At 40.4% G+C, this 17,997-nt stretch overlaps 1 protein-coding gene across 26 annotated transcripts in view; it reads right to left on the bottom strand.

Moving 5' to 3' along the window:
- LOC137299590 (guanine nucleotide-binding protein G(I)/G(S)/G(O) subunit gamma-7) overlaps window positions 1-17,997 on the bottom strand; it is a 250,750-nt gene that overhangs the window by 106,444 nt on the left and 126,309 nt on the right. For 18 of the 26 annotated variants that reach the window (XR_010957935.1, XR_010957939.1, XR_010957938.1 and 15 more), the window contains 2 exons: window positions 17,660-17,872; window positions 2,538-14,467 (listed from right to left, as the gene is read on the bottom strand). Coding sequence is in view for 1 of the 26 variants with exons in the window: in XM_067968448.1 (XP_067824549.1) it covers window positions 17,747-17,872 (126 nt within the window). In the remaining 25 variants the exon portion in view is untranslated. Of the gene's footprint in view, window positions 1-2,537; window positions 14,468-16,725; window positions 17,873-17,997 lie in introns of those variants that run through there. The other 8 variants (XR_010957955.1, XR_010957951.1, XR_010957956.1 and 5 more) reach the window with 2 other exon arrangements.

The following is a 17,997-nucleotide window of genomic DNA, read 5'->3' as shown; positions in this document are numbered from 1 at the left end:
GAACTGAACTCTGTACTGTCCTAAGGAGAATAAAAGTTCTGGTCACTGATGTAATGTGATCTGCAGGACCCTCCAGACTCTGGCAGTCAGGATAATAATGTTAGTACAGTGCATACAAGTTACGTCTCAGGAAGCTTAGCATCCCATTCTCATCCAATAGCGTTACTGGGAACGGATGAATACAAAGGCCCCATGGGGAATAATGATGACATCTTACTGGTAGCCTGTATGGTAATGAATTATTGGCTGTTTGGAATACACGGGACACATAGCATGCATTGGCCTCAACTTTACACAGGCTTCACAAGAAGCAACAAAAAAAAATCTTTGTCAACGTTCCTTTAAGTGTGTTATTCCTTCCCTAGCATTGCTTCTTTTAACCCCATCACTGCAAGCTTACATACTTTCAGTATTTAAGGTCCTTTTTCAGCATTTCATTGTATAAACATATTTTCTGCCCTTCTCCCCTAGAGGCACTAAGTCTGACTGTGGTACCATTCCATGGCTGGCAAACCTGTACCTTGCTCAAGTGACCATTCTTCATGTAGAAGCCAAGACAGTGAGTTGGAATAAGTTATTCAGCCATGGAACAAATTACATCCAAGTTCAATCTTGTCCTTATCTAATGTCGACACATGTACATACAGCTTGCAAGAGTTGCTGGGTATGGATCAGGAGCAAGAATTCTGGCTGAGTTTTCACTTTCCTTAACTCAGGGGCTGTAATGCCCCTACTGCCACACTTGCTGAGAGTAGTTAACAGCACAGTCTGAAGATCAAAAATGAGACCTTCCAGAATCTCACATGCCATTTGTTGCAGAATGCAATTTAATTAAGGTTAGGCACCAAGTATCTTGAGCCACACAGGAAGAATGGTTATTTGCAATGTTAGAAGTCGGGTGGCACTTGCAAAATTTTATCCCAGCATGAATTGCCACCTTTTAGAAGAGGGGAGAAATTCAGAAAAAAAATATCCTGCTAAAACTGTTCCTTGTGTAGGGGTAAGTGTAGTATAGTGCATGTACCTGTCTGGGCCAGAGGGGAGGTGGAATGAGACAATTGGAAGTTTTCCTAACTTACAGTACATCTGTTCCATTTCCATGTGGAACCACATCAGCTGAGAACTACTAAGGCAAGCATATTCACAGGAAATGGAGCTCACAATCTTCTGGCTCAGTTTCAACTCCTGAATTGTTCAAGTTCCCAGGACCAGAATGTGCGTGGGGGAGGCAACGAGACGTATAGGAAATAAATAATTTCTATAAAATTGAAAACTCAATATTTGGGCTTTTAATGTTGTGATAAATCACGAATGTGAAGCTTGAGTAATTGTGTTTGAAGCCCAATAGCGTAATGCACCCCCCCACACCAGAAGGGACTAGCAGCTGTGGAACTGTACCCCAGCCGCAGTCAATGTTTTCAACAGAAGAAATCAAGTGGCCCAAATAAACAATACATCTAGCCATTTACTGACAAAATTTATTTACCCTGATCATTAAAAATAGGTATTAGCCTTGGCTCAGAGTCAGAAGGTCGTGGGTTCAATCACCACTCCAGTGCAATACTGAGGGAATGTTGCATTGTTAGAGGTGCTGTCATTCAGATGAGACGTTAAACCGAGATCCCATCCATGGAAAATAAAATAGGCGGCAATGTTAAACGGGCTGCCGATTCGCTAGCGACCACTTTGTACTTTTGCCCTAGATCAATTTCACCCCCATGGCTTCCACTTTATGCCTTTCCTTAGTGGCATATCTGAAACTAAAATTCCACCACACTGCAGCACTGTGTGGGAGTGGAGAGCCAACCTTCATCTCTTTTCCTTTCTCTGTGAAGTTGCAGTTAGTTTACACCTGGTGCCTCATTCTCCACTGACCAACATTTAAAACTTGCAGGAGCAAGCAACAGTGGTAGAGAATGAATATTGCAACAGTCCATTGGCACAATAACCCGCTGTGCCACAATCCCCTTGCCGTTTTATTGTAAAGAATAACAAACTTGAAGACAGATTTGAAAATGTGAATATTTTATTGTGTTATCAATCCATTTTGAAACATTTCCACAAAAAAATTAAACATTGGAAGGAACTAGGCTATGGCACATTGGAAAAAAAATTAAGATTAAAGGCAAATTAAAAGAAAGAATGTTACATACACACTTCTTTTTACAGCAGTAAGAAATTCAGACAGGTTTGGCAACAAGGTCAGAATTTGGCAAACAATTTTGCTACAAAAACATTCTTAAATAATGTTATCGTGTTATCTTTAAATGCACTTTGCGAATCTGGTTAAGTGCTGAAGCTCTAGATTATCTGCATATGGGTATCAGACAACAAAGGTGAGAAAATGTACATTCCTGTATAAAATAAAATGAATTGTAGATTTTCTCCATTAATATAACCCCAGAGTCTGGCAACTATCGGTCATTCATACAGCATGTGATTTTAGTGCTAAGCAAATTTTGATGTCAACGTTTAAACCTTTTCTTTTACAGTTGGGATGCTACAATAGACCCGAGTGCTCACTAGCAAAGGAGAAAGGGGGAGGGGGTGGGGATTCAGACTCCTAATCTGTAATCATTGATTCCGGTGTGCAAGCGTGAATATATGAAGACATGGCCAGGTTTGGTTTCGGCCGCAGGTTGAATTGTTTGCTCGCAATCGTTATCTAAGCTCACACGTGAAGAATGGCCTTTGATGGAGGTAATGTACCAGTGGACCTGTGTCTGAGCTGGAGTCTCTGCTGTCTGAAGAGAAGGGGAGCAAATTGATTTAAAAAAAAAGTTTTTCAAAAACTGGCCCACTACATGTAGTAAGGGGTAAATTTTCTGCTCATTGACACTGAATGGGTAGAATCTACCACAAGCAACCAAGTTGAAAACATAGGCATAACTGAAGAGGGTGGGGGAAGGCATTGAAAATTAAAACCCATTAAAATAGGGTTAACTAGATGTGAATAAAGAGTGGGGGTGGACGGGGAAACAGAGTACTGTTTGTACATTTCTAAAAATGTTGACAATTAAATATATCTAATTTCAGAATCACCAAAGTTTTAATTTCTTCCTGTTCCCCCATGTAAACTAAAAACCACACAACAGCCATAGGGAATAGGACATCAAACTTATGTCATATAGGGACAGGGTAACAGGTTTATCTAATTTCTTAGGAAGGTCTGAATAACCTGCCTGAGGAAGATGATCCCAAATAGATTATGCAGAGTTTGCTAAAGAGTGGGATAAGTAAACTATTTAGAGCTAACAATCACGCCTCTGCCAGAACAACTTAGGAACATCTCCCGTGTGCATACCTAAAAATGAGGTGCCAACCTGGTGAAGCTACAACACAGGACTACATGCATGCTAAACAGCAGAAGCAACATGCCATAGACAGAGCTAAGCGATTCCACAACCAATGGATCAGATCAAAGCTCTGCAGTCCTGCCACATCCAGTCGTGAATGGTGGTGGACAATTAAACAACTAAAGGGAGGAGGCGGCTCTGTGAACATTCCCATCCTCAATCATGGCAGAGTCCAGCACATGAGTGCAAAAGACAAGGCTGAAGCGTTTGCAACCATCTTCAGCCAGAAGTGCCGAGTGGATGATCCACCTCAGCCTCCTCCCAATATTCCCACCATCACAGAAGCCAGTCTTCAGCCAATTTGATTCACTCCACGTGATATCAAGAAACGGCTGAGTGCACTGGATACAACAACATCCCGGCTGTAGTGCTGAAGACTTGTGCTCCAGAACTAGCCGCGCCTCCAGCCAAACTGTTTCAATACAGCTACAACACTGGCATCTACCCGACAATATGGACAATTGCCCAGGTGTGTCCTGTCCACAAAAAGCAGGACAAATCCAATCTGGCCAATTACCACCCCATCAGTCTACTCTCAATCAGCAGCAAAATGATGGAAGGTGTTGTCGACAGTGCTATCAAGTGGCACTTACTCACCAATAACCTGCTCACTGATGCTCAGTTTGGGTTCCGCCAGGATCACTCGGCTCTAGGCCTCATTACAGCCTTGGTCTAAACGTGGACAAAAGAGCTGAATTCCAGAGGTGAGGTGAGAGTGACTGCCCTTGACATCAAGGCAGCATTTGACCGAGTGTGGCACCAAGGAGTCCTAGTAAAATTGAAGTGACTGGCAATCAGGGGGAAAACTCTCCAGTGGCTGGAGTCATACCTAGCACAAAGAAGGATGGTAGTGGATGTTGGAGGCCAATCATCTCAGCCCCAGGACTTTGCTGCAGGAGTTCCTCAGGGCAGTGTCCTTGACCCAACCATTTTCAGCTGCTTCATCAATGACCTTCCCTCCATCATAAGGTCATGATGTGGAGATGCCGGTGATGGACTGGGTTGACAAATGTTAAGAACTGTCGATCGACAGTTCCGACGGGCCACAGCGAAAAATCGCATGGACCTCCTCAGAAGACTAACACGAGACGCAACCAACAGAGTACCCTTCGTCGTCCAGTACTTCCCCGGAGCGGAGAAACTACGCCATGTTCTCCGCAGCCTTCAACGTGTCATCGATGACGACGATCACCACCAGGTACATGGTTCATACTCCTGTGACTCGGCCAACGTTGTCTACCTCATACGTTGCAGGAAAGGATGCCCTGGAGCATGGTACATTGGCGAGACCATGCAGACACTGCGACAACGGATGAACGGACACCGCGCAACAATCGCCAGACAGGAGGGTTCCCTCCCAGTCGGGGAACACTTCAGCAGTCAAGGACATTCAGCCACCGATCTTCGGGTAAGTGTACTCCAAGGCGGCCTTCGAGACACACGACAACGCAAAAGCGTCGAGCAGAAATTGATAGCCAAGTTCCACACCCATGAGGACGGCCTCAACCAGGATCTTGGGTTCATGTCATGCTACACGTAACCCCACCAGCGAATAAAAGTTAGGTGTTTTAATACAACGGGTCATTCTCTGTCTTTCTCTTCCTTTCGGATGTTTCTCCCTCTCTCTCTCGTGTTCTGGCCGTTTGTATATTCGGTGGTCCTGTAGGTAACACCTCTCTGTCTGAACACTTTGATTGCCTTGACAACGAGCAGTTGGAAAGATTATCTGTAATCACCAGGTATTGTTCTCTGAATACAAATGCGAAACGTTCAAGGATTCCCACATTCACCTGACGAAGGAGAAAGCCTCCGAAAGCTCATAAGGTCAGAAATGGGGATGTTCGCGGATGATTGCACAATGTTCAGTTCCATTCGCAACCCCTCAGATAATGAAGCAGCCTGTGTCCGCTTGCAGCAAGACCTGGACAACATCCAGGCTTGGGCTGATAAGTGGCAAGTAACAGTCGTGCCAGGCAATGACCATTTCCAACGAGAGAGGGTCTAATCACCTCCCCTTGGCATTCAACAGCATTACCATCGCCGAATTCCCCCATCAACGTCCTGGGGGTCACCATTGACCAGAAACTTAACTGGACCAGCCGCATAAACACTGTGGCTACAAGAACAGGTCAGAGGCTGGGTATTCTGCGGCGAGTGACTCACCTCCTGACTCTCTAAAGCTTTTCCACTATTCCACCATCTACAAGGCACAAGTCAGGAGTGTTATGGAATACTCTCCACTTGCCTGGATGAGTGCAGCTCCAACAACACTCTAAGCTTGACACCATCCCAGGACAAAGCAATCTGCTTCATTAGTACCCCATCCATCACCCTAAACATTCACTCCCTTCACCACCGGCACACCGTGGCTGCAGTGTATATCATGCACAGGATGCACTGCAGCAACTCGCCAAGGCTTCTTCGACAGCACCTCCCAAACACGTGACATCTACCACCTAGAAGGACAAGAGCAGCAGGCATATAGAAACAACGTGCACCACCTGCATGTTCCCCTCCAAGTCGCACATCATCCCGACTTGGAAATATATCGCCGTTCCTTCATCGTCGTTGGGTCAAAATCCTGGAACTCCCCACCTAACAGAACCTTCACCACATGGACTGCAGCAGTTCAAGAAGGTGGCTCACCACCACCTTCTCAAGGGCAATTAGGGATGGGGATTAAATGCTGGCCTTGCCAGCCACACCCACATCCCATGAACGAATAAAAAAAACTACATAAATGTGCTATCATTTATATTGCAATGCCATCTCACAGTGTCTTCACCAGCTCTATCTGACAGAAACACATGTTTATGGGTATTGGGTAAACTTAGGATCAGGTTAGCTGCCATGTCCCCTCCAATTGTAGAATAGTTTACTCTCACTTATAATGGCCACTAGCATGAGGTCCAAGAAAGTGCCTGTAGCCTGTGAAACTGTAACCCAACAAGGCGTCAACCATCTTCAGGAGAAAAGGTGAAGGGAGAAACTGCTAATGCCTCCCAGCCACCAAAAAAAAAAAGTACCTTTGTTACAAAAAAAATTAGAATTGTGACTGGGAGTAAGGTTTCCTTCACTCTCCACACTATGCCATTTGGTGAAAACTAAAGCAGGAGCTTTGATGTACAGTAGCTTCTGATTTCTCATAAGTAATAATTCCTCCACACCTCCACAGTAACCAGTCAGCTTGGAATACTTTGCCTAATCAGATACCTACAGATTGGGTATCTCTGCTTCCTTGCTCATTCCTGCCTACCAGAGAAGCAAGGAGTCTAAATACTGCTTCGACAGCATTCTTTCGCCAGTGTAGATGGATTCAGACCCGAAGGTACAGGTTTGTTCCCCACGCTTTGCTGGGATAGCTGATCCTCAGCTGTAGTAGCAATGGGGAAACTACGGTTGGCCTCAAGGTGCCTAGGCTGGGGAGGGTAAAGTTGTCAGGGTTCTTGCTATTGATTTCTAACCAAAACTCCTGGAAAAGTACACGCGAATTGACATTAGGCGAAGACAGGATTAGTCTTGGCACTAATACCCTCGCAGAAAAAGAAAAGGAAAACTGCAAAATATGAAGACGTTGAGCAAGCACTAGTCACGTGGTTTAACAAAAGTCCCATCATTACAACTGATCGTAACACATTTATTGAGAAGGCCCAGGTTTTGGGTATCAGTTAGACATAGAAAATTTCATCGCCAGCAGCGGGTCGTTTAGTGACTTCAAGGCTCGGCATGGTGTTGCGTATAAAACTTTGGGATGATGGTAAATGTGCCGACTGTCTCACCTCGACGAGTGGTAGACTAGTGTTCAAGGCACTCTGCAGGACTACAATGCGGGCCATATTTATAACGTGGATGAGACAGCCTTGTTCTTTATGTGACTCCTGAATAAAATCTACTGCATCAAGGGGGTAAACAACATAATTGAAACAACATGTTTCAATTCTCATCACCACCATGGCTGGAACAGATCAGCTATAGCTTCTCCTAATAGGAAAGCAAAAAAAACCATGATGTTTTAAAAACATGAAACATCTACCAGTCAATTATGAAACCAATGCCAAAGCCTGGATGACATGATATTTTCACAAAATGCATCCAAAAATGCGATTGAAAGATGACAATGTTTGGTCGAAAAATAGTGTTATTAGTCGATAACTGTTCTGTCCACCCTCCTGTCGATGGTCTACGAGTCAGTTAATTTTTCTTCCTCCAAATACCATGTCCTTAATCTAAATAATGGATCAAGGGATCAAAATCTTAAATACCATTAACTGAATGCTTTTAGCTCATAAGAAGTTAGCAGCCATTGACAACAAGGAAGAGTTTATGGAAAACCTACTTGGGCTGGTGCACAATTTTAAAAAAGCCTGGAGATTGGTAAAGCGAGAGACAACGCAAAATTGTTTTATGCGTGCTTTTATCTACAACCCATATACATGGTGATGACTTCCGTGGATTCACAGCTGATAGTGCTGAAAAGATGCCGATCAAATTCTATATTAAGTTCTTAATTTGCAAAAATAAGAGTTCGTAACTCTTGCTCTTAATGAGGATGCAAATGAGCAGTGTTTTGTGGCACTGGCAGATGAAGATATCAGTGCCTCAGTAAGGGTCAAGACGACAGCCAAGAAGCCAAGGAACCTAACCTGAAAGCAATGAACGGTCCAACAATGCCAATATTTGGCACATGATGTGCAAAGAAGACTTGCAGACATTTATTTCTCAACAGGAGCCACTGAAAGAAATGGAAGCAGCAGCAAAGTATTTGGATAAACTACAAATGCTAATCTGAAAAGAACAAGTGTCATGTTTGAGTTAGTGTATGCTTAAATGGCTCTTTGTAAAAAATAAGTTAAGGGAAATTCATGTAAATAAATGTACAAAAATTTTAAATTCAGAAACTTGTGTTGGCGATTTTATTTTTATATTTATACATTGTCCTTTTATTTCGACAAACTACATATGTTGACAAAATTAGAATGGTATCCAATATGTCGACATAAGTGGGTGGGAACACATACACACACTATATCTATAATAGGTTCCATTAAGTTTTAAAGCAGGAAGCATAGCCTGTTGCACCATGTGGAAGATGTACAAATAATGGAGTTTTTAAAATAGAGATTCATTTATTGCCAAGGATGGACATGTCACATGACTGAACTGCTAGTGAAAGCAGGCACAAAATATTTTAAAAGAATTTTTGCCCTAGAGCTTCAGGATTTTCCTCCAACAAAATCAGATTTGCCCACTCCAGTGTAAATAGAGAGCCCTGCAGCCAGAACAGCACTTTGGGTTAGGTGAGTAATCTGCGCAATATCATCACTACAACGTGCTACCACAGAGCAGTGAGTGGGGTGGAACAGTGGTGAAGGTGGGACTCTGCTTTCCAGGCTGGTGCCGGCTGTGTGGAAACAAACAATTAGTGTGGAAAATTGAGTCCTAAATTGCAAAACATGCACAAAGCTGTGTTGAGAGACAACAAATGGAATGTATCCTCAAGTGTAGAAATCAGGTCTCAGAGCACTGCCTCCTTCCCCAATTCATTCTTTGCCAGAACCTGAATGCCATGGAGTCCCAAAACTACCTCAATCCTACCCTCTCCTATAATCTAAAGGCGAACAGCCTGGCTTACCTAATCTTCCTTCCTACTCTTTTCAATCTTGGGGTGTCCTGCACTATGTCCTCAGTTTCTCAGTATAAAAATAATGGAATGATGCTTTGTTTACTCTACAAAAGAAATACATATTTTAAACAGGATAGGCATTGCTGCTGATCATGTACTTCTACTTATCTCAAATTGTACATGATGGAAATGGAGGCATGTACTTTATTTTTCTTCTATCAAAGCCAATCAATAGTTTTAGTTTAAAAAAGTAATTGACAACAATTGTTTCTCATTATCGGCAATTCACGAGTAACACTAATTTCTGAAGCGTTACGTACATGTACTTTATTTCTCTCAAATTAATTTAGTAGTATATGTTGTATCGAACAGAATAAATGAAGGGTTTTGAAAACCAAATATATCAGGAAACCTAAAGCAATCTTCAGCCAATTTAGCTGCATCTTGTGCTTTAAGCAATTGGCCAAGTCTGAGCCCTCGTAAAACTTTGCTCAGGTTGGAAGGTCTGATAATGGGAGACAAGACCTTATTGTTGAGGGAAACCACATTAAATGAGCACTTAAGAGTTAATTAGGGTGATGTGTGTTTTTGGTAACCCACTAAACTGTATTATAAACATTGCTGTTAGGAACAAACAACTGATTTTTATTAATAATAAAATGTGCTAATCACAAACAATTTCAAAACCTTTATGGAAAGACAGTATTAAAGATTTATAAATGCTGGTTGCACCAAGGAGAACTACAGTATTTTTACTGCAATTCATCCCAGGTACATTGGAATTCTTTGCCTGGATCAGAATGATCAATTCACTATGAATATTAGATCCTATGCTGAGAATTCTGGGACTGAGTGACAGGTATTTTGGTAAAGTGGAATTATCTATGGATCAAACATTTGTTTAAACGGAGAAGTTAACTGGATAAATGAAAAAAGTCCCTTTTACTAATGCCAATGAGGCTCAATGAGATCAAAAGAAAATTGGAAGACCAGAAGGAAACTAATTACAATACAGCCGTCAACTGTAATTCCCAATCCTATAATTTACTGATTTTTGGCTATGGCACTAGAGGATGGGGATGGACATGAAGTCTGCAGATAGGCGCCTGCTTCAGATGGAAAGAACCCGAGAATGACTCCAGCTGGCCTACTCTCATGCACATTCTAGCTTAAAAGTGGCATTTTCAGAGTCTTGGTAGCAGGTCACCCTCTTGCTCTTTCTTTCACTCAAGAATAGTGCATGACAGGGGCATGGAAGCAACTTAATACCCTTCCTACATTACCCTCTGTTTGGAAAAGCTCCAAATTTTACGCAAAATCTGGATTCAAAAGCATCATGTAGCAATCTTGGGGAATTACCAAACTCCTTGCTTTTGAAGGAAATTAACGCCCGGGTCTGTCCTGTTTTTTCTACAGTAAAACTTCCCAACAGTTTCTGAACTTGATTTTTCACCTCAAAAATTGTGATTGAGGTCATCATGTCATTATACAACACATTATGGTGGCAATTGGCACATTTTGCCTTAAGAGCCAACAATGTGGCTCTCCATCAGGGACACACAATACATTTTGGTATTAATGGTTCAATTGCAGATTTTTTTTTATTTGGACACAAAAATGTATTTCCCATTTGAAGAAATTACCATAAACATTTAGGTCAGAAATTTCATCCAGAGTTGGATCTTTTGAGAACTTGTGAAACCCACACTTTAAATCAAGGTCTCGGTTATATATCTAAATTAACCTTTTTCAAAAAAAAAGTATAAAGCATTCTTTGAGCAAATAAAGATTGAACAAGTATCCAACTATTTACAATGCAGTATACATTTTAACAAAGACTTCTTGCTCTGAATACATAGGTGGTAATCTGTGGGCAAGTGAATGCTTTCTTTGTAATCTGCACATTACATTTACCATTGTCTTTCATTTGAGTATATACATAAGCCAGCAATATTTTTAAACTTGCACCTATCCAGTTAAAGTAATAACTGTGCTAAAATAATCTGCCAAGTTGTTTAAACAAATTTGAGCTGCCAAATCTGATGGGAAGAATGAGAACATTTCCTTCTCAATTAGAAATTTAAACAAAAACATTTAGGCCACTTAGTCTCAGATTGATGCCATCTTCAATTCTATTGGGGCCACAGGACTCAGGGTTGCTCCAATATTTGCCCTATTAGAGCAAGGGTGTCCAAATTGGCTCGTGGACCACATGCGGTCTTCAAGTTCTGCCAATCTGGCCCATGAAGCCCAAGCAAATCTATTCACATTTCGATTTTATTTAAGTTGTTACATTTGTCCAGTTTCAATTTTGTGGGACTGTAGGTTTGGAGAGGGCTGTTCTTAATAATGTTACCTCATTGGTGGATTGATCCTAAATCAGAAAAAGCAAGATCTGTTAACATATGCACCTTGAGATGTATACAATTTAATGGGAACATGGATTTAAACTCTATATGTGGCCCCTGAGGCTCACAAAGACAAAGGTTTGGACATGCCTGTTTTACAGCAAGTTATAATTCAAGTAACTGTTTTGTTTTATATATGCTGAATGTCAAAAAAAAGAAGTTTTTGGCACCTTTTTGTGTTTTCTCCATTCCTCTGGAAGGCACTGACTCAACAACAGCTTGTAGTTACTTGGCACTCTTCATGCATAAAGTGATGTTTCAGACTGCATCACAATAGAAAGGAAAGGGATATGGTAGACACTAAGCATGAGGAAAAGGGAATAAAATGGAGTGGTTAGAATGGGGAAACCAAAGGAACAATTGAAGGAGGGTTTTGAGAAGAGTTTTGAAAACAGCAAGGAAGGCTGAGGGAACTGGATAGAGAATTCCAGAGGGCAGCTGCTCATGGTGAAATGGAGGAAGTGTCTAGGATAACACTTCACAGGCACTAGTTGCCCTTAGGTACCTCATCTAGTAGCCATTATTCATATGTGTGCCTCACAGTGTCAGCAAGCAATTTGACTGCAAAGGGAATCACAGCCAAGCCCAATCATGTCCACAGCCAAGGTCCACAAAACGCATTTCCAATAGGGGTTCTTGGATTTTAATAAGTAGTGGGAACCTGGAGGATTCTCCCCTTTCAAACTCAAGGCAATGAGGCCAATCATAGTGCTACTTCCAAAGCGCTGGCTGAGGACAGCTAATTCAGCACAGAATTTGGGTGGAACCCAAGAGCTTCCTGGCTTAGCTACTCACCGGATAAACTCATTGAACCAACTGGAGGAGGAAAGGGAGGGAGAAACATAACACCTTTTTTTTTAAAAAAGCTCATTTCATCATTTGCACTTAATGGTTTCAAAAGGCATAATATCAAATGCTCAATGTTCTGAAAGGTAGAAGAATGCTTACTGATTAGGAAAAATCCAGACCCTGGAACAATGGTTGTTAGTGGATTAAAAGCACTGTTGTGTGCTGCTTGTCTGTTCTGCTAAGTTACTCTTTGCAGGATATAAACATTTTTATATTAAAACAACTGTTGGTTGGGACACAAATAGTTTTGTTACTTCTATTGTTGCTAATTAATAGCATAAAAAGGTCAGACTTTTAATATGGTTTATACTGTATACATTAGAATTAACTTTACTATGGGATCAAGTTTTTTATTCTTAACTTTTAAAAAAAAAAATCATACTCCAGGAACATTTTTGGGATAATATCTCCTTAAAACTTCTCTCTCTTACAATTTCATATGAATGTATTACCTACTAATTGGTTCAAATGAATGCACCAACATGAAACATTGGACATGGGAATATTAATTAGACCCTTTTTTACTTGTATTTTAATCAGCTAGTCCACTATAGAACACATTAGGGATCACACATACATACTGTCATATATATATATAGGACAGAATTAGCTGATCTCAGCCAGGCCAGTGGAGATGGGAGGGGGGGGGGGGGGGGGGGAAATGCTGCAATTGGTCTCAGTATCTCCAGGCTAGGGAGAGAAAAAAGTCAGAATTTCCACTCCCGAGTGCTATCCAGTGAACACTGATGAAAAGTACACATGTGTGGACATTCAGTAAGTGCAAAACTAGACTTGACTAAATAGTAGTCCTGGTGATCTAAGCTTATACATGAAGAACGGTCACTAGGGAAAGGTACTGAAGGGCTGCTGGTATCATGTCCCAGCTTAAGTCATCATAGAGAGCAGCAAAGGGGAAAAAACAGAATCAATATTGGCAGATAAAATCAACTCATGCAAAGAAGATTCTTTATAGGTTTGACCGTGTAAGCATTTACTGGGAGAATCTACAGCAGCTTGATAGTCAGTGGCAGCCTGAAAAAAAGCGATCATTGGTCAGTTAAAAATCAAGTCCAGGTAACCAAAAAAGCAGCCACACCCAATCCAAGTCAAATTATTTGTTGCATATTCAACGGTTACTAGTAATTTGAGTTTGAAGGCCAATATCAGAAAAGGGGCTACATTGTACGTTGTGTAAGGACTGTGCTGTGTGAATGATTGTAAGTACTGTGCAAAAAGGTACTTCAAGATTTATAAGTTTATTGTGCATAGATATTGAAACATGTTCTTGTAGTTCTGGGTCCAAGGTCAGGCTGAGGCAGAAGGACAGACCACAATAAGGTTCTTTCACAATACACCTTTCTATCTCTCCCCCTTGCTCAGTAATTTGTTTGATAACATTTTGGACTATTTCTACAGGTACAGTAAATTCATCTGTGAATTGTTTTCATTTTTACATTTGGGGACTCTTTGAACAAAAAAATGTCTGTCCAATGACTGGGGCAGAATGGCAGCTTGTTTTGATATTTTACTCCCATTGAAAACAACAGGGGCTTGAGTACAACTGCAAACACACAATGCATATTTTTCTACCCCTTGGGCTCCAGCTGCAGCTTACAGGAACATGCCCTACAACATTTTGCATTGTGAAAATAGAGTTTGTATTGATGGAAGGTTTCCTGATCTAACAATGTTATGGATTTAGTGTCCAAGATGAATCATAAATAGTTTCCAAATTCCATCATACTTTCAACCTGTGGCTCAAAACACTGGTTCAAAGGATGGTGTCATAATGCAGTGCATTGGAGCTCCAAATGCAAGTTCACACCTGCAATTCACCACATGTTGAGGTCTCAATCTTGGCCACTGTGGTTACGTTAGAATTGTTCGGATCATTTCCATGATCAGATTGTGTTTTTGATCAAGATATTGAATAGGTCCATTTTCTTAATTTAAGTTAGCAGTATTGTTCCTTTGATTCAATTTTGTTTATTCCGTTGTGAAGATTTGTATATTCAATGGAGATGTGCAAGTGTTCATATGTTTCAGCATATTCAATATTGTATTTGTGATGCCTGTTTATATCTATGACTTACTGTTGAGTTTGTCTGGAAACCTCTGGATCAAAGAGTTAACAGAGGCGTTGGTTTTGACATCAAAGGAAGGGATTTGAAATAGAGGGACTTAATTTGAAAGCAGTTGTTTGAAGCGAACAAGAGTCCCAGAAACAAGGCCTGCAGAAAGGTGAAAAATGAGAGCAAGAGTGAACAAAAAAAGACTAACAAAATTACTGTTCATTATTAGAGACTATTGAACTCAATAAGAAGCTGTTCTTAGTGTAATTCTATGTAACAATTCTAGGTAGTATACTCTTAGGGGCTTTTGCTATATAGATAGGATTTTTATATTACTTTGCAGGGCACATTTTCTTCTTTTACCGCCTGGGCAGTAAGCATCGTCTGGGAGGAGAGCAGAGGGGAAAATTGGGTGGGGAGGATTGCATGTCTATTATAGAACCCACATAATTTCCTACCATTAATTTAAATGGAAGGAAACTCAAGTGGGCTCCGATACCAGTGTATGATCTTCCCAGTCCGATTTCTCTCGGTGTTCCATCCAGGATGCTTAACGCCCAAGCAATAAAGATGAAAACGTACTCCTTTGCTTGTAAATAAAGAAATTAAAACCTCTTGTATGTGTGGTAGTATATGGCATTGTGAAGAGAATTTGGTAATGTGTAGGTGGCTACTTCCAGTAAACAGATCACTAGAAGTAGTTTCAATGTTAACCCCTCTGGTTCACACTTCTGCAAGAGCAGAGTATAGAAAAGGTATCAAAGATACAATAGTGACTGCACTTCAAAAGGGATTCATTGGTTGTAAAGTGTTTTGGGACATCCCAAGGATGTGTTAAGGCGTATTTAAATGTAAGTTCTTTCCAGAATGCAGGGAAGAAGAGTTCGCTTACTGGTGTCAGACAGCAGAGAGAAATGATGGCACTATAAACCCCAAAACCATAAACAGCCATGGTGGTTGGAGAAGGCACCTTGAAGCCAGGTGCTTCCCACAGGTAGGAAAGGGCACAGCAATGAAGCGGACATAATAAATTCCCTGACAGACTGCCAGAAGTAGCAGTGCCCTGCTGCCTAGTATGAAACCAACCTCAGAAAACCATCCAGATATGTACATTATGTATTACCTAAAATAAAAAAAGTGCCAAGTGAGTTAAAATAATGCAATAATTTCAGTTTAGGGTTTCTGAATAATATTCACCATCTGAACATCTTGATGGAATTATTACTTCCAACATATTCAGCATTGAAAAAATTAAGAATGTTTGAGGTTGTTGTGAATATAATATGGATACTATATAAGAGGTTAATGGATCCCTGTGCGTAATGCAGCCTGGAGGGTAGAAGACACTGCAAACTTTAAACTCAGGCAAGTTGTGTTGTCACCTACACCCTGAAACTGAATTAACTGTTTTAAATTCATGTACAGATAGATTTTGGTTATCATTTATAATATATACACACAAGACAGTGAATTTCCATTTCAATTCTTCCCTTACTACTGCAGCAATCCTTTTCTTTGATGTGGATGCCTTCCAATGGTGGCAGGGTAAAGGCTATTCCTAGTTGTATGAGGTAGGACCTGAAGGTATATTAAGATCATGTGACAGTACCTGCAGCATTACCAGGTAGTTTTTTTTATCCCACAGGAAAATTCACTATCTGGGTAGATATCATTCACATTTGGCAGTTTTGATTAGAAGGAAAACCTCTCTACAAGATACAAGAAAACTAACTTACAAATGCATGTAACTACTACCGCTGTATAGACACTATACTTTCAAAATTGGGAATTTTTAAAAAGTTTATAGACGGTTAATGGGGAAAGTACGGAATAAAATCCCAGTTGGCAATAGTACTTTCTCATTTCAGCCTGGTGGTGTGTACAGAATCAAGCTTCTCACACTGGATTGTTGGCTTTTAACCATTTTAGCAGCACGCATTATCTGCCTCAACAAATATATTGGGATTCTATCCCTATAGTTTTCTGTGAACTCATAACACTGCTTGTTGTCTGGTTGTTATGTTAGCCAAGTAATTTGCACTGCAAATAGGGACACCAGAACTTTCCTGGTTTAAAAAAAAAAGTATTTTGAAATACAATCCATAGCACTTGCTGATTTCATTTGAAGATTAAGTTTTTTCAACAATTTAATAGCTTACTCCACAGTCCATTAAAAAAAAACCTATGGATTTAATAACTTCTCTCAATCAATAATTCAGTCAAATCTTAGCAATTGTAAAGTAGATAGCCTATGACCAAAGAGAGGCAAGAGAGAGCAAGGCTACCTAAAGTTTTAAATTTATGATTTTTCCTATTTCAGTATTTACTACTCTCAACAGCTAGTGGTGTTTTGAGGGTCACCAGAGGAAAGAAGGAAATAAGAAGTTAGGTGCAAAAGACATTCCTCTCCCACCCAGTCTTGGGCATCAGTGATGAGTTTATTATGCCTCTCTCCACCTCTACAAAATGCCAAACAGCCAAATGCACTATAGCATCATGTGGATATAATTTTTTTTAACCAATACCGATGTCAATATATGTAGTGTTCAACATAAATTAGCAGTTGTCAGTGTAAATTACGACACTGCAACGGATTCTATTCTTTACCAGACAACCTAAACACAAAATGTTAACACAAAGGATTAAACTGCTTCTGATCTAACACACACACACACACATACTCTGGGAAACCTTGCTGCACACAGAGTACTAAATTAACAACGTTCAATTTTCTAAAACACATTTTCTGACATATCCTTGATTGAAACAGATGTTGGTGCTTGGGTCGATAATATTATTCCACTAAAAACTCTCATCATTGAACAAAATGAATTAAAAAGTTAGTAACAAAACTAAAGCTCCCAGTATTGGTCAAGTTGAATAAACTGAATAAGCAGAGAAACTTAAAATGCCCTTATTTACAAACTCCCGTGAAGTACTTAGTAATGGGTATAAACTGTTTCCTCCTCATTTTACTTTTAGAAATACTTAGACATTTAATTTAGGATCTCCATTTTGTGTTAAGCATTCTAAAAAATTTTTAATACCAAAAGGCGCTCATACTGTACAATTCCATTTAATTGGGTTTTCTGGTAGTGTGATAGCTTGACAGACCCACTCCCCCCCCCACCAAAAATAAAATTCAGGGACACAACAGATTTATCAACTAATAAACCTTAGACAAATTAGAAAGCATATTGATGACAAAACATACCCCTTTAAAAGACCTCCCTTGCTTGATCTGGTGAAATTAATTCTCACCAGCTGAAATTTCTAAATCCCTTTGGCTAGATTTGCAACCGTTAGTTCAACTGTAGTTTTAAAAAACAAGTACAATCCTTATTTAGACACCTGTATTGATTGTTTTCAGTGTTTCTTGCTGTTGGCAATCATGAATTGGGTTCTAATGCGCTGTGCTTTGTCTGTCTGTGGGAGAAGCTATAGGATGATGCAGGGTTTTTTCTCCTTGAAAGGATTCTCAGATGCTGGAACTCCAAGAATTAGGGGGTCGTTCCGGGCATGCTGCTCGCAGTAATTCATAAGGTCTACAGCAGCTTTGGATACCTGTTATGAGAGAAGAATTTTTAAAAATCAGTCACAAAAATTATTCTGGGTATATATTGTAGTAACTTTGATTGCATATTCCTCTCCCCCTTCCAATTTCCTGCCTTCCTTGCCTGAAGATGTTG

The sequence above is a fragment of the Heptranchias perlo genome, chromosome 29, assembly GCF_035084215.1.
Source record: "Heptranchias perlo isolate sHepPer1 chromosome 29, sHepPer1.hap1, whole genome shotgun sequence".
In the NCBI taxonomy this organism is placed as follows: domain Eukaryota; kingdom Metazoa; phylum Chordata; class Chondrichthyes; order Hexanchiformes; family Hexanchidae; genus Heptranchias; species Heptranchias perlo.
The sequence above is the reverse complement of the archived record's forward strand: the minus strand, read 5'-3'. Positions and strand labels throughout refer to the sequence as shown.